The 19,948-nt window shown below is 35.7% G+C and overlaps 1 protein-coding gene across 4 annotated transcripts in view; it reads left to right on the top strand.

Moving 5' to 3' along the window:
* USP34 (ubiquitin specific peptidase 34) overlaps nucleotides 1-19,948 on the top strand; it is a 229,438-nt gene that overhangs the window by 204,679 nt on the left and 4,811 nt on the right. For 2 of the 4 annotated variants that reach the window (XM_018055392.1, XM_018055393.1), the window contains 9 exons: nucleotides 2,814-3,448; nucleotides 5,165-5,322; nucleotides 6,559-6,637; nucleotides 8,467-8,593; nucleotides 9,285-9,392; nucleotides 10,432-10,536; nucleotides 10,653-10,777; nucleotides 11,790-11,913; nucleotides 19,405-19,484. In XM_018055392.1, the coding sequence (XP_017910881.1) occupies nucleotides 2,814-3,448; nucleotides 5,165-5,322; nucleotides 6,559-6,637; nucleotides 8,467-8,593; nucleotides 9,285-9,392; nucleotides 10,432-10,536; nucleotides 10,653-10,777; nucleotides 11,790-11,913; nucleotides 19,405-19,484 (1,541 nt within the window). The remainder of the gene's footprint in view (nucleotides 1-2,813; nucleotides 3,449-5,164; nucleotides 5,323-6,558; nucleotides 6,638-8,466; nucleotides 8,594-9,284; nucleotides 9,393-10,431; nucleotides 10,537-10,652; nucleotides 10,778-11,789; nucleotides 11,914-19,404; nucleotides 19,485-19,948) is intronic. The other 2 variants (XR_001918813.1, XM_018055394.1) reach the window with 2 other exon arrangements.

Genomic DNA, 19,948 nt, shown 5'->3' with positions numbered 1-19,948 from the left:
TTCTACAAAAATACTGGACCACTACTCAAAACTACTGTGGTCTTCAAAAGAAAGTCTGACAAAGTGTCACAGTCAAGAGGTTAAGGAGACATGACATCTGAATCTGGTGTATCCTAAATGAGATCTTAGAAGCAGAAGAACATTAGGACAAAACCATTAAAATCGAAAGTGTGGGATTGAGTTGATAGTAGTGTGCCAGTGTTGGAACACTGCAAGTGTGCTGTAGTAATAATGTCACAGTAGAAGTGGGAGAACGTGCGTCAGTCATGGGTACACATGGATTGGCAGTGGTGCTCTGCCTGTAGGCTTTTTTCCCTGTCAGTTTAGGCAACACCACAGTAATGGGATGTTTGTAAGAGTGGACACATATGCTGGTTGGTGTTTATGTCCTGACTCTGGACCATAAAACAATTAAAAACCTATGTTCAACCGCCTTTCCTCCTCCCCCCCAAAAAAATGGGAAGGAAAAGCTTTTTACCTAGCTGGTACACCTAACATACATAATAGTGCTGAAGAAAGCATCTCATACATCACAGTGACTTTGTAAGTTAATATTATCCTTATAAAATGCAGTTAAGCAGTATGTACCAAGATCCTTAAATTTTTTTTTTCCCTTTTTCACCTCCATAATACCATTTCAGGGATTCTAGTATAAGTAAGTCATCCAATATATAAATGTCCAATAGCATTAGTTATAATTGTGAAAAATTAAAACTAGATGTTTAGATAGGAAATGGTTATGCATCATTTACAAATTAAAATACTGACGACTCTAGAAATATGAAAGCATGCTTTTGAATGTTTGAACTTAGGAGCCAAATATTTAAATAGAGTCAATATAACTCAGTAAGAATTAGGGTAACATGTATAGAAGAAAAGCTACAGAAAAATACTTTTAAATCCTACAAAATTGTAAAGAATAACTGTTTAAAATGTTTAGAGAAAAGGAAAATGGTGACATGATAGATGCCCTAGAATAGTTGAGTTACCTTTTAGAAATGGAAGTTTTATTATAAGTTCTCTAGAACTGGGAATTCTTAAGTTATATTCTAGCAAGGCAGTTTTTAGAAAGATGGTCTGTTCTTTCATATTGACCTTCATGTTTGTTCTCAAAGATAGATATAACTTAAAAGTTGTGGTTTTCTCCCTAGCAGAACTTACCTTTTAATTTAAAAGCATGGAACTTTTATAGAAATAAGTAGATGGTTAAGTATATGATAAAGCAAAACAAAATGTTAATTATAGAGTTTATGTGGTGGGTCCATGGGTCATTTATTTGGTAGAGTGTTTTCAACCTTTCAGGGTATTTGAGATTTTTTTTCACAATAAAATATCGGGTTAAAAATTTAACTTAAACTGAATAATTTCTTTAATCAAAAATTTTTTTCTCAATTGCAGTTTTATACAGAATTATTCAAGATGACACCTACATGCCAAGTTTTTATATTTGAAATACATACCAAATTGAGCCTAACTGAAACAGACTAACCAGAACAGTGTATAGTTAGTTGATAAATATATAGAAAATGGAGTGTTGTGCAAAAGTCTAATTTGAAGTAAATCTGTAAAAGAGTATACAGTTAATTTAGAAACCCTAACATCATTTGCTTTGGCAGTACAAAGGAAGTTATCAAATTATAGGTAGAATAGTGGAAGACAGAATTAGTAGGTGTATTGAAAAGGGCTGTGCTAAGCCGTTCGATGCCTTGAGAACGCTCTGCATTGAATGTTGGTAAGAAGATAAACTCATGAGTCTGACAATCAGTGTTTGAATTCCATTTCTGCCATACTGTGTAAAATTGGGTAGTCTTAATATTTTAAGTCTGAGTAAAAGTGGAGATAATAAAAGTAATACCAAGTACATAAAACTGTGTTGTTAAATTTAAGAATTTGATAAATTTTAGCAGTTCTTGTTTTTGTTACCATGATCATTGTCATCATCATCATCATTTCTCAAGGTCAAAATCTGGGCCCCCCTCTTTTCATCTGTGTGATCTTGATCTTTGCTTCTCCAAGATTCAAATTTTCCAATGTATCATCACTTATGTCTAGAATGATTGTGCGGATTAAATGAGATAATATTTATAAAGTACCTAGCTCATACTACTTTTACAGATGGACTCAACTAATGAGTCATCATCTCAGAATTATACCATAGGCTTAATAACATTTTTCAGATATGTTGAAGGAAGGGATTCTTTTCTTTGCACGCAGGGTTAGCCTAGAAGACTTCTAAAGATTTTCCAAAGATGGTGTTCTCTAATTGGCATATGTATATATAATCTTCATACTACAAAATTCTTTTAGATAAATCTCATTGTTTTTATAATGTAAGTTTACCGTTATCTACAAAATAATACTATTTTGTAGTAATTGATAAGGAAGAAGAAAACTAAGGCCTTAAAGATTTGACCCTGTCAGACAGCATAGGTCTTCTGGCCCCAAATACTGTGTTCTTCCTGTTAAACTGTGTTATTCCCTGAGAAGAAACAAAATGATAAAATAAATGGGAAAATTCTGTATCTTGGGAAAGCTAAACAAAAGAGGTTTAAAACTTTCTAGTAGTTACTGCAGTTGTTGTCACCACTTAAAAATAGTAGTGACAGAATGGAAGGCGTCTGGTTTTGTCATTCCTTGGGATCTTTCTCTGGTACGAGTGGTAGAGCAGAAAGATATTAAAAGAGATGTTCATGTCTCTTTAATTTTTATTCATTTTGATTTTTACAGGGAAGAGTGGCTTTGTGTTTAATGACTGCTCTTCAGTCTATTTCATATCTTATAAACATCTGACAGTTTTGTTTTACATTTTATAGCTGCAGCTTATCTTCTGGTGTCCCTTATACCAAGCAATTCATTCCGCCAGATGTTCCGGTCAACAAGGTCTTTGCACATCCCAACCCGTGACCTTCCACTCAGTCCAGACACAACAGTAGTCCTACACCAGGTCTACAACGTGCTCCTTGGTTTGCTCTCAAGAGCCAAACTTTATGTTGATGCTGCTGTTCATGGCACTACAAAGCTAGTGCCCTATTTTAGCTTTATGACTTACTGTTTAATTTCCAAAACTGAGAAGCTGATGTTTTCCACATATTTCATGGATTTGTGGAACCTTTTCCAGCCTAAACTTTCTGAGCCAGCAATAGCTACAAATCACAATAAACAGGCTTTGCTTTCGTTTTGGTACAATGTGTGTGCTGACTGTCCAGAGAATATCCGCCTTATTGTTCAGAACCCAGTGGTAACCAAGAACATTGCCTTCAATTACATCCTTGCTGACCATGATGATCAGGATGTGGTGCTTTTTAACCGTGGGATGCTGCCTGCCTACTATGGCATTCTGAGGCTCTGCTGTGAGCAGTCTCCTGCATTTACACGACAACTGGCTTCTCACCAGAACATTCAGTGGGCCTTTAAGAATCTGACACCACATGCCAGCCAATACCCTGGAGTGAGTAAAATGATAACTCTTGTATCTGTGTCCTCAAATTAATTGGAAATGCCTGTTTTCCCCTTGGGGGGGGTGTAGTGACAAAATATGGGAGTATAGTCTAATTAACTGTTCTTAAAGGTGTATTTGTTTTCTTGACTATATTTGTAAAATGTTGTTATAAAATTGATAAGTGGGGAAAAAACTGTTGTGTATAGATCATTTTTTTTAGTTTGATGATTGAAATTTTCCCTCTAATGGAACATATCTATGTTAATTTGTGGTTTTGTTAATGAGTCTTTCAAATATACCTAATCAGAAAATTCAGCTTTGTGGTATAGTTTTAAGGAAGTGAGTATTTACAGTTTAGATATTTATTATCAAGATGTCCATGCTTTGCTAAGCTGTGAGCTAGACAGTATTTTCTTAGCTGAAAATGTTCCCTGGGGTTTTTTGTTTTTTGGTTTCTTTGTTCACGTTTGCTTGCTGGGTTGCTCAGTTGTGTCTGGCTCTTTGCAACCTCATGGACAATTCTCCAGGCAAGAATACTAGAGTGGATTGCCATTCCCTTCTCCAGGGGATCTTCCCGATCCAGGGATCAAACCCAGGTCTCCTGCATTGCAGGCAGATTCGTTATCATCTGAGCCACCAGGGAAGCCCATTCACTTGTTCACATTACATTCAAGTGCATGAAATGGTTAAGAGGTGGGCCTGTCAGAATACAAATATATACCATCTAAGTCATTCCTTTTTCTTTGCAGACTATAGGTTTTATATTAAAGTTTCCTCTCTCCATGTTAGGCTGTCATTCTTGGATATTTCTTTCCATTATTGCTTCTTACTCTTTGTTGTAAACTCAGGTTTACACCAAGAGGGTATAAATCTGGGAAGGAGGTTGGAAGCAGAGTGCAGAACCCTTTTTCAAGCTGTTGTCAACCCAAAGGCCATAAACTGCTAATAGGAGAAATTCTTTGCTAAATGGGAGGTGATGGGAGTGTAGAAGAAGGAAGTTTTTCAAGATTTACTTAAAAGCTCAATCAAATGACTATAGTAAATGGTATTTTAAATATTGTTATCCTTGAATTGGGTGCTGTACTTTTTTCCTGTTGAAGGAATAAAGGACCTTAATTGTCCTTTAGACATAATATAGTGAATTGTTTTTCTCACCCAGAAAGAATAACCTAATTTTTTGTCAAGAAAGTTAGAATGCCTATAATAAAGAAAGTGAATATATTAAGTACCAAAAGTGGTTCATCATCAGGTGACTTGAACTGGATCATCTGTCAGTCTGGAAAGATCACTCTAAATATTGCCACAAAGAGTTTATAAAAAACAGTATTCAGGTGTAATTGAGGTGTGTGAAATCTTTGTGACAAAGTAATAATTTCTCATTTAAAAGGGACAAAAGATGGGCATTGCGTCTCTGGAACATACATTTGACATTGCAAAACTAGTAATTTAAATAGTTTTAGGACTAAAGTTGAACTGTATTTACTTGTAGTTTTTAATCTTGAAATTCTATTTTAAGATAATTTTCTTCCAGTGAGTAATATATTAAATTTTTAAAATAGAATCCATTGCTAATTTTTTAATTGTTTATGAATGCCACTGCAATTTAAGTTAATTTGTATAATTTTAAGAGCTAGCTAAATGAGCACAACACTTACAAATGAGAAGCAGATATTGTAAAATGTTATAGGGCTAAAAGGTCATCACTGTGCTTTTTACCCTTTTCAGGCAGTAGAAGAACTATTTAACCTGATGCAACTGTTCATAGCTCAGAGGCCAGATATGAGAGAAGAAGAATTAGAAGATATTAAACAGTTTAAGAAAACAACCATAAGTTGTTACTTACGTTGCTTAGATGGCCGCTCCTGCTGGACTACTTTAATAAGGTAAAAGATATTTTTTGATGTTTTTGTTTTGTTTTTCAAAGTAAAGGGAACATCATTTTGACACTTAAAGAGAAATAATTTTAATTGTTTATAAGTGAAAGTTTACCAGTTCTTTAAGGTTATTGGGAAAGCATTTAAACCTCTTGACACTTAGGCAGACTTTGTATTTTGAGAGTTAGCTAGCTGCTTTTGAATAGTTTTTATTTTGATTTGGATTATCTCTGTGTGTTTTATCAGAATCATTAGGGTTAGAAGGAACCTTAATGTATGATCTTCTACCTAAAGCTTGAATCCTTCTCTCTTGGCAGTTCATCCTAACTTACGCTTGGACAGTTCAGTTCTAGAGGCGTCTAGATAGCTTATTCCATCTCTGAATAAGTTTCACTGTTAAGATACTTTTCTTTTATTTAGCCCAGATCTATCTTTTTTAACTTTAATTAGCCAAAATAACGAAACATCATCTTTACAGTTAATTTCAGAGCTCAGAAATTACTGAATAGCTATAAAGGAACTGCTACAAATTCCCTTTAACTGTAGAAATAAAGTCTATATTAACTTCTTTTCTGTGTATTGCATCTGAGACTTGGGACAGATGTCTTTTATTAGACACACATTTTTTTTGGCAGTACTCTCTTGAATACTGTAGAATCTTAAGGTAATCAACCCACAATAGATAAGGTTATCTTCTTCAGAAAACTTTAAAGTTTGAATCTTTGTTAGTACATAAGATCAAATTAACTGCTTTTGCCAAGACTCTTTAAAGAAACTTTCAAAATTTTAGCATTAATTTTGAAACATTGTTTTCCCAATATTTGCTACTAATGAGCTTTTAAGCTCATTTTCAAAAGAAAATTTGGAGTTTTCCTGATTATTGTTTTTAAAAAGGAAAGAAAAACATCTCACTAAAGTAGAATTTCTGACTGTACTATATAATAGCAGTTTCCAGTACTAATAGTGAAAGTCTGTGAATAAGAGTAATGAACCTACTTATGGATGATTATTATGTAGATCATTTTCAGCACCAGCAGAAGTTTTGGGGTCCACCCCCCCAGGTTGCATTGAGGATTTCTTTTTAAATATTATCTTTTTATTAAATTACTAAAGATGTAGGTGTCTTTTTTCTAGGTAAGAAAGTAGAGAACCAAAATGACAGTTTACTTACTCTTTTTTTTTCCCCCATGTAAGTGTTCTGTTCTGATTCAGAGTTCTCAAACGGGACTTTATATATTTTTCTAGTGCCTTCAGAATACTATTAGAATCTGATGAAGACAGACTTCTTGTTGTATTTAATCGAGGGTTAATCCTGATGACTGAGGTAAATGCTTTATTGTGTTTCACTGTAGATTTATTCCAATTTAATGTTCTCACCAAAACTTTTTTTGTGTGTATTTGAGAGTTTATTATAGGTTGTTTTATAGGTGTCTGGATTTTAAATATGCAAATCAGTAAATGCTAATTTATATTCTAAGAATAACTACATCATGGTACTAAGCTTGCTGTTTTCTTTTTCCATAACAATTACATACATTCATTTCATTTGTAGGACTAGAAATGAATGAAATTGGTAGGATTTAATTGACACACAGTTTCTCAAGAGTGTGCTTATTTGCGTTCCTCATTAGAGGAAGCTAGTGAGGCTGCTATCAGTTCAGTTCAGTTCAGTCACTCAGTCGTGTCCGACTCTTTGCAACCCCGTGAATCGCAGCACGCCAGGCCTCCCTGTCCATCACCATCTCCCGGAGTTCACTCAGACTCACGTCCATCGAGTCCGTGATGCCATCCAGCCATCTTATCCTCGGTCATCCCCTTCTCCTCCTGCCCCCAATCCCTCCCAACATCAGGGTGTTTTCCAGTGAGTCAACTCTTCGCATGAGGTGGCCAAAGTGCTGGAGTTTCAGCTTAAGCATCATTCCTTCCAAAGAAATCCCAGAGTTGATCTATAGGTGGTTAAAAATCAGCTGTTCATTCTTCCCATAATTACTGAACATCCACAACTCTTAAGATGATTTTAAGTCCAGAGGTGCATTGTACCCTTTAGTCTAATAATGGAGATACATTAAAGAGTACATACCAAGGGCACTATGACAATTAAGAGGTAGGATAGTTTTTTCAGTTGATGGTATTATAGAATAAGGATACAGTATATGAAATTGTACTTTGAAGAATCTGAACCTGCAGAGACAAAATAGAAAAGGATTAACTTAAATGATTTAATCAACACAAAGGTAAGAAAGTATTGGTTGTATTCAACAAGAGCAAAGTCTGTCTGGCTAAAACAAAAGTATGTGAAGAAGAGTAATGAGAACTTAATTCTTCAACAGCTGTTTGAATGTCTCCTCTGTCAGGCATTGTGCTAGGCACGGGGGATATAGCAGTGAACAAGATGGTCATGGTTTCTGTCCTCACAACTAACACATTAAATGTCACATGAGTACATTGTTCAGATTATGTACTGTCACAGATTCTAGGTTATGAATTTTCAGCTGTGAATTGTGAGTAGTGTATAGGCTATGGGGAACTGATTTGACAAGATTAGGAAGACGATGCATTGGTGTACAATGAAATAGAAACCGAGGATTTCATTAGCTAGTACAGTTAAAGGAATCGAAAGATTTAACAAGCCAATATGATTAAAGGAATTTTACCTTTGGAGTTCTTTTACCTCTTTTAGACCTACCATCTTACTGCTGCTGTTTTAGACCTACTATGACTGACAGCAGTTTCACCATTGTCTTTCATAGAAACTCTTGAAAGTTAGTTAAAGCAGTAGCCTATTCTCCCCAGTCTTCCTGTTGTTACTGCTGCTTTGTAATCTTTGAAACTTGCAGTCTTAGAAATGTGTACTTAGAGCAAACAGTAAACCACCACCCCCTCCCCCATAAAAATCTAATTAAATAAATTATTTGTTCAAAGTAAAATGTAAACACAAAATATCAGACTCTGAGAGTGAGGATTGTTCTGTGCTTTAAAGAGCTGAATGGGAGACTTTGACTTGTAGGTAGAAAGCAGATACATTTGCTTTGTGCACATAGGCACACTCATAGTCTGAGTCTGAAAACATGTCATAGAGGATGAGTGGTACTATTTTGTGGCTCCATAAAGTAAAAGTGGAATGAAGTTTTTCATTTTTCTAATCACTTGTAGTCTTTCAACACACTGCACATGATGTATCATGAAGCCACAGCTTGCCATGTGACTGGAGACTTAGTAGAACTTCTGTCAATATTCCTTTCAGTTTTGAAGTCTACACGCCCATATCTTCAGAGAAAAGGTTTGCTTAATCCTACTTTTTTTTTATTAGTTTAACAATTAAAGAGTGAAATAAGACTTTTTAAACCACATGCTTCAGAGAATTTGTCTTTACAAGGCTGATGTTCGCTAACCATTAGGAAAATGTTTGTGACCTCCTGATGTAAAGCTGGAATGTTCTTGTTTATTTTCTTTATTCATGCCTAAAAAATAAGCAAGCATGCTAGTGGCTGATTCATGTTGATATATGGCAGGAACCAGCACAATATTGTAAAGCAATTATCCTCCAATAAAATATTAAAAAAAAAAAATTGGGGAGACTGGAAAATGTTTCCAAGCACAGTAACAACACGAGTATTTGTGAAGGTTCTCCAGCTGGAAACTTCCATGGCTTAGGTTAGATCATTTATTTTCAAGAGAAATAACTATAAAACAGTTATCTCTTGTGTCCCTGTAAAATCATGTAAACTTTGAAATGTATGTGAATTTCTAGAAAATGGGACATAACAATCACTAAAATATGTGTTTTAAGAAATCTAGCAAGTTTAACAATAGTAGCTGTCTTATAAAAATAATCACTTAGCTTTCGCTAAAGATGTTTATGTAATAAATTTGAATGTTTTAGTGTTAGCATTCTGTAGTTTACAACAGAAAATAATTGTGAAGAAGTTTGACTTCAGGTGGCATATTTACGTATGCTTTTGTGTTTGCAGACGTGAAGCAAGCATTAATCCAGTGGCAGGAGCGAATTGAATTTGCCCATAAACTGTTAACTCTTCTTAATTCCTATAGCCCTCCAGAACTTAGAAATGCCTGTATAGGTAAGTTACCTGGAAAATAAACCTGTGTAAAAGCCTAATGGAAGAACATTTTTATGGGATCCTGTGTGTGTATGTGTGTGTATATAAGATGTAATGTTAGTTCTGTAGTGTTTGGAAGACATTGGTACTTTTTATGAGTGGCTTAGACTGGCCAGCAGACTATTAGGAAAATAGAATTCTGTTTCTTAACATATCAGTAATTAACTATGTCATCATAGGCCAGGTCACTTCATATATCTGGGCATGCTGACCTAAGGTTAGATCTCTTCCAGCTCTGAAATCTTCCGATCTATATAAATAGTGTAGAATCATGCAGATGTTTACAGATTAGAACTGACATTGTAAAGAGTTGGGGTGATTATTTCAGTGAGTCTTTTTGCCTAAAGATACTTCCTAGTAGTAGTAGTTCTTGGACTCCTGAGTATTTTAGCTTTTTATTAATTGCGTATTGATAATAAAATGATCATTTATATCTATTAAAGGAAACCCTTGGTTTAAATTCATACTGCATATTTTTTTACTGTCTTATAAGCTATTTAAGTCATCTTTAGAGACTGTAGCTATTTGTTTACAGTTTCTTAAAACGGTAGGTATATATGAGCAGTTAATCATGGCAGGTCACCTGATGTTCTGTAGAATTACTGGCCTGTACTGCTCCATCAAGAAGAGAGGGTTACTTCAAAGTTGATTAAGGATTTGCAGATCCAAAGAATTTCAAACCTTGCTTTGGTTAATTTTATGAAGAAACATAATCAGTGTGCATTACATATTTCCTCCATTGTACTTGTCCCTGGTGCTTCTCTTAAGTTTTAAACTTTGGTTTCTTAATGGTGCCCTGTTGTGGTTAATAACTCTGTGGATCTATTTTTGGTTAAGCATCAGACAGTTTGTCCTGGGGCTGAGAGTTCAGACAGTCTGAGACTCATTAAAACTTGTTAGCTGCCACACTACCATCAATTACCCCAGTAGGACTAGTGCATTTGAAGATAGCAGATCCGCCCTCCAGTTTTTAATGCCCACATTGTGTTTTTATTTTCAGATGTCCTCAAGGAACTTGTGCTTTTGAGTCCCCATGACTTTCTTCATACTCTGGTTCCATTTCTACAGCACAACCATTGTACTTACCATCACAGTAATATACCAAGTATGTATTCATCTAGCACAGTACTTGAACATGGTTGGCATTTAATCTTTCTGCACACTGAAACATGGAGATTTATTTTTTCCATTTATTCTTATTGTACACTTTTAATGTCTTAGTGTCTCTTGGACCTTATTTCCCTTGTCGAGAAAATATCAAGCTAATAGGAGGGAAAAGCAATATTCGGCCTCCGCGCCCTGAACTCAATATGTGCCTCTTGCCCACAATGGTGGAAACCAGTAAGGTATGTTGGGATGCCAGGAAAACCATGTTTCTCTAGTACACAGTAATTTAGAACTTCCCCTCTGGCCATTATGAGTATATTAGACTTAAATGATCATTTTCTGGATCCTAAGGAGATTAGACTCATTTGGACTTTTTCCTGCTCTGAAATGTTGGTTGAATATTTGCAAAATCAATAATAAGCACAAGTAGTAAGTTTTTTTTGCCCCTAAAAAAATATCCTAACAGAAAATCTCATTAGTATTGGTCACTAGGCTAAATTATAAATGGGTCACATATCTAAATTTGAAAGATCAAGTTAGGTACTGACTACTGTTTATATTTCGCCATATAATCAATGACTCCTTTTACTGCCCTTTAATTATAATTCTTTGACCTAAGCCCAGTTATCACTGATTGATGGATTTATCATCATTTGTAGCCTGATTCTGGTTCTCTAATACTTATTCTAAAATAGTGCTAATTCTAAATTATAGAGAGAAGGAACATCGACACAGGATAATTTATCTTAGTTCTAAGACTTTTCTAAACAGTTTTTTCATTAATTTATCTTTCCTCACCCACTTTATTTACATTCTCTCTTGCCCACTATCTTTGGATCTTAAATGCATTTAAGAAGTTTGTATTAAATAAAATATTTAAAATAGTTAATACAGTAGAAACCATTTCAGAAATCTGAAATTTATTTCAAAAATCAAATTTAATTCACTCTTCTTGATGATATGTCTGTAGAACTCAAGTGTCACATTTTAAAATCCTACAGTAGTTTTACTTTATTAAAGTATATAGAAATAAGGGGTAATTTTAATTGATAACATTTGCACACTGAAAATAAACTTGTGACAATTAAGATCTTAATAACATTAATAGAAACTTGGAATTTAAAACTAGGTTCTTATAGAATTTAAATATTTAATCAGCTTTTTAGTTAAATTTATTACATTTGCACAAAATATGCTCTTTAATTTATTATACAATTTAAGTGCAACCATTTTATCATCTTTAACCTTCAGGGCAAAGATGACGTTTATGATCGTATGCTGCTAGACTACTTCTTTTCTTATCATCAATTCATCCATCTATTATGCCGAGTTGCAATCAACTGTGAAAAATTTACTGAAACATTAGTTAAGCTGAGTAAGTATAAAAGATGAGCAGTAAATTCCACTGAATTATTTTAAGCCCCTAGCCATTTAGGAAGGGGAGGAAAAAAATGAGCCAATCCTTTTTTTCTTTTTTAAAGTGAATGTTGAAAAATATTAATATTCTTGGGAACATTTTTATTTTTATTAAGAAAACACCAACTTACTGGTTTCCATTGAATAGTTCTGCCCAGAGTTTCAGCTGGCTTATAAAGGAGTGTGGAATAGGCTCATCACTTTTGTACATAGAAGCCCAAGTCCTCCTCCATCTGCCCAGCAGAATTTAAAAACCAAAAACTGCTCTGTTTAGGGAGGCAGGCTTAGAGAGATGGACTTCCCCAGCCCTGATCTAGAGGATAAGATAAGATCAATAGTGCCAGCTGTGCTTTGGAGCTGGAAACACCAAGAGCAAGCTAAGTGGACTTGCCAGGGTGAAGCAGAGGTGCATATATGAGTAAATTAGGAGGTAAGTCTCATAAAATAGAGGGATGAGTGAGAAGGGAAATTTGAAAAGGAAGATATGAGAAATAGAAAAAAAAAATCAGTGAATTATAAAAGGGGGAAAACCTTGAATTATTTTTATGTAATATTGTCTCTCTGAGGATGCAGCTGAGAGCTCTTAGAAGACTGCTCCCTTTGGGTGACTTTTTCTAGCTGATAAGTCTTTAGAAGAAGTGTAGCCCTCCGGGTGTCCCCTGTCTCAAGATCTCCAGAGTTCTCAGGCTCTATGTGTCGTATGAGTCTATTACCTTTAGGGATGACCCAGGATCCTCTCCATTGTACCATAGCTTTTGTGTCAAGAGAATGGGAGGTGAAATACTCATGGAACCACCATCCAGGTCAAGAAGTAGACTATTACTGCACCCTGGAAGTTATGCATTGTGCTCCTTCTCAGACATAACCCCCTCCTTCCTTTGGAAAAGGTTTTGATCCATTATAGATAGGGGCAAATCCAAGAAGGCAGTGGTAACAACTGTCAGGGATAATTTCTCTTCAGAAAAACCAGCTTATTGGTAAGTGATTAGAATGTCTTCAGATTTGAAAGGGTGTTCCTTCCATCTGCTACCATTAGCTAGTTTTTTATATATGTGGCTGAAGATCGGGGAGTGGGCAGATGAGGATATGTTCATATCGGCCATTTCATGATTATATAATTGAGTTGTGGCACTTGGCTATAAAAAGCTGAAATCTAGCAGTGGCAACGATCAAGTGTAGGGAAATACCCAGGAATTCTAAGACAGTCTTGCTCCCAGATAAGGAGGAAAAACTTTACAAAGATGTTAACTTCAAGAAAAGTTCTTAGTAATTATGTCCATGTGATTTATACCAAAAGTTAAGTGAGGAGCTGTCTTATCTACTTGAAATAATGAATGTTTTCACCCTGTGAGACTGTCTTCCTCACTAACACAAATAGATAGTTCTGGGAAATTAAACATAGGAGAGGGAGGAAAAGAAAGGAGACATACCTAGCCATCCCATTAGCTGACTCAATTTTCATCATATTTTATGCTCCTCATCACTTACACTCAGGAGGCACATTTATGCTGGCTCACAGTGTTTAGTTCTCTACATAGGACTGTTCTTCAGAATTTTCTAGCAGGATGGAAATACTCTCCAACTGTATCACCAACCACAGTATGATAGCCACTGACCATGTGAGTGTTCAGAACTTGAAATGTAATTAAGGAACTGAATTTTTTTATTTTAACCAAATTAATTTTAAATAGCAGATGTGACTTGTGGCTACTGTATTGCATAGGACAGCTCTAGTTATATATAAACTGAAACCTTTAACAAATTGAGCAGGAAAAGAAATTTTTCATGGTTATATCTTAAGAAAATTGGACATTATTTTGGATATGAAGTAAAACAAAGAACTAAAAGCATTGCTTTCCTCATGCTTCTTACAAATGGAGAGATTATGTCCCAGTCTTCTAGCTGAAATAACTATTTCCAGGGAGAGGCAACGAGGAGAGAGCTTGAGAAAGCAAAGCCCACATTAACAACTGGGATGGGAAGCAGAGAGCTGATAAGGAGTTTTAATTGTATAGTTTCTTCAAGAAACTATATTTGGCAACAAGAGGGGAGGGTTGAAGTGCTATTGAAGTGAGGACAGTCAGGCATGGGGATGGAAGAGATAGAAAGTTGGGAGAGAATCCAGGGAATATGAACAAAGCTGCTGATTGCCAAGTGAAATAGTACTAGTGTGTCTGAGACTGCAGTGTTTTAATATGTAAAAATTTTATTATTATTTTTTTTTTACATAAAAACAGCAAGTATGGGTTTATTTTCTCCTCTTTCTTACTTACATAGGCTTCCCTGGTGGCTCAGAGGGAGGGTCAAGAATCTGCCTGCAATGCGGGAGACCTGGGTTCTATCCCTGAGTCAGGAAGATCCTCTGGAGAAGGGCATGGCAACCCACTCCAGTATTCTTGCCTGGAGAATCCCCATGGACAGAGGAGCCTGGCAGGCTACAAGTCTGTGGGGTCGCAAAGGGTCAGACACAACTGAGCGATGAAGCACAGCAGCACCTATGTAAATATCCTCCATATCCTCAGAAGGCCAACTGTGGATTGAAATTTCCACTGTAATCATTATATTATCATTTTATATAAGGGTCTTCAAGTATCAGGGGCTCCTGGAACCAGTCCCCCATTAATACCCAAGGAATGACTAAACTAATGATTAAAACCATACAGTGCAGCTATGGAAACACATGGATGGAACAGCAGAAAAACAGCCCCAAAACAAACATAAGGATACACAAGGATTTGGTAGATAATAAAGATGACATACCAGATTAGTTGAAAATGGGTAGTATGGAGATATTGGGTAGCTTTCTGGGAGAGGAGAGGCAAGATTTTAATACCATCTTTGCTTCTTAGACCAAAATACATCCTAGGAGGATTAAGTATTAATTGTGAAAAATAAAATCCTAGAAATATTAAATAAAAAACATAGGATCATATGAATACCATCTTGAGATTTGAAGGACCATGTAAGCATGACACAGAACCCAGAAACAATAAGTAAGAAATTGAAATTTTTTATTATGTGAAAATTAAAAATACTGCATATTGAAAATGCCATGAATTGAATTAAAATACATACAGCTAATGAGTGAAATATTTGCCTTCTTATCATATAAATGGCTAGGAGTACCAGTATACAAAGAGTTTTTAGGATTCAGTAAAATGGTAAAGAACATTAAAGTAAACAGTTATTTCTATTCCCATCCTCCCAACTATGAGGTAAAGTTTGGATGATACTACAGTTTGGGCAAAGAGGAGATCTATTAATGGGGTTGGTTTGGAGAGGAAGTTTAGATTGTTCATGCCCTTTGCCCCAGCAATACCAGATCTGGGGATCCACCCTAAATCTACTCATTAAATATATAGTAACACACATAGGATGTTTATTTTAACTTGGTTTGTATTGGGTAAAACTGGGAAAAACACAAATGTCTGTCAATAGAAGCTTAGTTAAGTTCATTTGTATAATATAGTCTTTAAAATAAAATGATAGGAAGTAACTTTGGATCACATGAAAAAGCAAATTGGAAAATACAGAATATGACCACATTCTTATGAACAAGGGGGAAGATCAGTACACGTTAAAGTAAAAAAGAAATTATATTCTTAACTAAGGATAAAATAATGGGACACTTTTATTTTCTAGGTTAAATACAAATTATTTGTAATGATCATGCATTGATCTTACATTTGAGGAAAATTTTTTCCCAAAGCAGAAAATTGGTAATGCAAACCCTAATCATACCAAGTTTTTTAGGTACCTTAGTAGTGCACATGAAGATTAATAAGATATTCAAATAAAATTAACAAATCCCTAGATTTCATAATTTTCATTTTTAGACACAAAGCAAAAATCACCTTGACGTTAGTTTTTGAAAGCTTTCTTAATACTTTAATAAGTGAAAGGTGGTTTAAAATATTTTTTGCAAGTAACATGATATACCTAGAAAATCCATAATCTTCAAAGTTTCTAGAATTAATATAGTTGATGTAAGTAAACAGATTAAAATTCAATATGAAAGCACAACTGTTGATCATCTTTCAGCTTTTTTGATATCAAGGTGATACTGATTGGAGAAACAGCTCGTTTACATCCACCTATATGAGGTCATATAGAATCATTACATTTAATAGACCTATGTATAATTTAGGGGTTGGTTACCAGTCTGTTAATTTACAAAGAAGAATGAGCACAGCAATCTGAATGTTACATGGTAGGGCCAGCAGATTTTTTCCTGTAACCTGCATGGGAAGCCGAGTAAACAACAGTAGTTTGCTTAGTGGGTATGAGGTCAGAAATAAGGGAATTAGAAGAATCAAATGTGATATTCTCAGGCTAAAATGTCTTGATTCAGTCTTACAGTGGAGCATTAGCTGTGGGCTTCCATCCGTTGGCCAGAGCTCCCACTTCCCATGAGTAATACTTGAATGGGATAAATACTCCTATAGAAAGCTGGACAGAGAATCATAACACAGTTGAGAAAGGAGAAACCCCAACTAGTAAATATATAAAGTATTTCATCCTCACAGCAACCATATGTATTACCATTTTACCTACAAAAGATTTTTCTTTTAAATAACACACCCAACAGCTTCTACAGTATAAGGTGCCACTATTGAGGAAAAAATATGTTTGGAATAGCCTTTCATTGTTGAACATGGTTCCTTCGTGGGTGGGAACGGGGTGGGGTAAGGACCTTTGTTGAGGATGCCCGAAGTCACAGGACTGAGAAAGACGAGTGATCATACAGGAACGAGTATGTTCTAGGTCTGCCCATCCTGTCTGCTGAGGTAAGGCTTGGAAACGTGCCTGCGAGTGCTGGCCTGCATCTCCTTGCGCTCTGCACCCAGTGAGTGAGATACCCCTATTGGAGGGGGAGTGTGTGGACTAGGATGGCATTGGCCTCCACCTTAAATTAGTAGGGCCTAGATACACCTTATCCTCAGTGCTTTGTGAAAATGCTAGAAAGAAACTAAGCCCTGCTTTGAAGGGATGGCCTTCCTTCCAAAGGTGCAGCTCAGTAGGGATTAGGATGTGAAAGAGGTGTGAGGTGTCTTTAGCTCACTGTGGGTGGCAGTGTTTTCCAGAATGTAGTGTACAAGATGGCCCAGAGAAAATAATTTTCATGTTAAGAAATAGATCTTACTGTATTACAAAAGTAAATAATTCATACCAAATGCATGATTGTCCTGGATGTTACATTGTCTAGGACAAGGACAACATAGGATTAGCTTCTCTGAGTGAATCTAAAGCACAGTTATCAAGTAAACAGAGAATATAGACACATACGAAAACAGTGATGAAAATTATACATAGATGACTAAAGCTTGGGAAACTGATTATTGAAAAGATGGTGGGCTTTAGACTTAGATAAGTCTGGGATAGATACAGCTGTATAACTCACTTGCTTTGGGGATGAAACTGAGCAGATTAGTGATTTCTCTGAGCCTCATTTCCTCATTCAAAACAGTGGGGAATATGAGGGTAACATAACGCCTCCCAAAGTTGATGAGAAAATTAAATATGATTATCTGACTTACCTAGCACAATAGATGTTAGTATGTTTATTCCATTCTTCACTTGTAAAATAAACATATTTGAATCAGTATTATTTGAAAACAATCCTACATCATAGAAGGCCTCTGTGTTTTTTTGTTGTTGTTGTGGTAGTGCTAGCTTTTTAGTAGTTGTGGAAAATCGGAATAAAGTCTAGAGGATCTTAAATTGTAGTTAAAGCCCGCTTTCACAGAGGGTTTATGTCAGGGCAACCTCTAGTTCAGGGGTTGGCAGACTCTGCGAAGGGGCCAGAAAAAATGGGCTGTGAGCCTATTGCCAACCCCTGCTGTACTTTTATGAGTAATTATAATGCTGAAACATGGGAACATAGGAACTTTATTCTCTGTAGCCATCAGTGTTGATGACATGCCTTTGTTTGCTTCTGTGTATTGTGATGTTATGATTGGTAAATGCCTCCAATGCCAACCAGATTAGGTTAGGAGAAAGGTGAGAGTTTTCTTTGGGTCTTTAAAATGGAATTAATCTTGACAGGAAAATAAAAGGTAGGCTTCCCCACAAAAGGGAGTCTAGGCATCCTTTGATGATTAAACTGAATGACTGATCTGGTTTCTCTAAGATTTTCTCAGACCCGTAGTCTAATACAAAGGTTGGCAAACAGTAACCTGCGTGCTGCCTGTTTTGTACAACCAGTGAGCTGCCTGCAAGCTAAGAAGAGTTTATACAATTTTTAATTTTTTTTCCTGAGATTGAGTATATTGTGATATACATGAAAATTACACGATACTCAAATTTCAGTATCTTAAATAACATTTTATTGAAAGACCAGCCACACCCATTCATCTAGTGCTGTCAGTGGAGCAGTTGCAACAGTTAAATAGCCTACAAAGACTAAAATACTGGTATTCCCAAATTTTTGAAAGTTTGCTTTATGCCACTTCACTTTTATGAAATACCTACGTTAGTACCTCTTTTTGCTAACCAAAAGAAATGCAAAGGGGATTTTTGCTTTTATGGAAAAAGGTAAATTGCTTTTTCACTTTACGTTGTTTCAGCTTATGAAAGGTTCCATAATTGGGGGAAACCGGTAATTACTGTTTGGCCCTGTACTGAAAATGTGTGCCAACTTCAGCTGTTTCTCATAATTTTTTTAACTGTAGGAAGATAACTTGTATTATATTTCTCCTCCATGATTTCCTTGGGGGATGGGAGTGTTGGAGGATGGAAAATTTACTTATGACCGTGGCATTACAACTTCTGTGTTTTGAGAGAGGTAGGATAGCAGGGGCTAGGTGAACTAATTTCTTAAGGAAACATTTGATATCTGGAATAGTCAAGAGAAGGAAAAGTTAAAACCTTGGCCGTTTCAAGTTAGATGCTGACATACAGCAGCTAAGTGTGATCCACCCGAATGGTCCTGGGGATGAGGCTAGGGGCTGTTAGAGAAGAATTTACCTAAATCTACTACAAATGGAGAAACAATATAAAAGAGAGAATGATGTGTTTCGTACTTCTTCACATCCTGTTTGAACTTGTACCCCCTGTCCCCACTGCACTCTAGTAATTCCATGTGATATGATCTAATATGCGGAGTGTAACTTAACCCAAGAAAGCTTTGGAACCACTTGCAGTAAATTTTATTGTCCCAGATAAAGTTCTGATTCTCAAAAAACCTGAATTGGTTTTAAGTTCTCGAAGGTCCTTCTAGGAATGAGGTATGGGAGATAAATGAAGTCAAAGTATACTGAACTCTAAAAATTATTTCACTGGTTAAAACATTGGAATGAATTCTTCCCCTTTAAATACTTTACGTATTTCTAAAACATAGAAAATATGCAGTTACGACTAGAAATAGCCATACTATTGTACCTGCAGAGTTTAATATCTCAGTAGTGTAATTTATAATTATAACCTATTCTGGTTTCTTTTCAAATATTAGGTGTCCTAGTTGCCTATGAAGGTTTGCCACTTCATCTTGCACTGTTCCCCAAACTTTGGACTGAGCTATGCCAGACTCAGGTAAAGAAAATGAGTTTTAGATGACTTGGTGTTTAATCTCATCCAACCAGGTGGTCAGTAATTTTAGGAACACTGGGTTGAAAACTGGCTAGAAATTGGGGATTTTTCAAATCTTGGTAGGTAAGACACTGTTAATAGAAAAAATAACTATTAAGCAATGGACATCTAGTTGCCCTGTGTAATTTTCTTTTTCCATACATTTGTTATCACAAAGGGTATTTCAGACAAGCTGTTTCAAGTTGAATTCCCCATTTAAAGGTCAATATAAATGGTTGTGGTGAAAGTCTGAGACAGGGAGCTATTAGGACAAGAAGCCATGTGCCACTTCTTGGTCTCCCTCACCTCTCCTGTTTCTTCTCCCTGCCACCATTCCAAAACCGCTAACAAAACATTTCAGCAGACTCTTCATTACCTCTCGCTTATCGGTTACCTCAGAGCAGTTTTTGCAGTCTGGTGCACTTGTT

The sequence above is a fragment of the Capra hircus genome, chromosome 11 (assembly GCF_001704415.2).
Source record: "Capra hircus breed San Clemente chromosome 11, ASM170441v1, whole genome shotgun sequence".
Lineage (NCBI taxonomy): Eukaryota > Metazoa > Chordata > Mammalia > Artiodactyla > Bovidae > Capra > Capra hircus.
The sequence above is the reverse complement of the archived record's forward strand: the minus strand, read 5'-3'. Positions and strand labels throughout refer to the sequence as shown.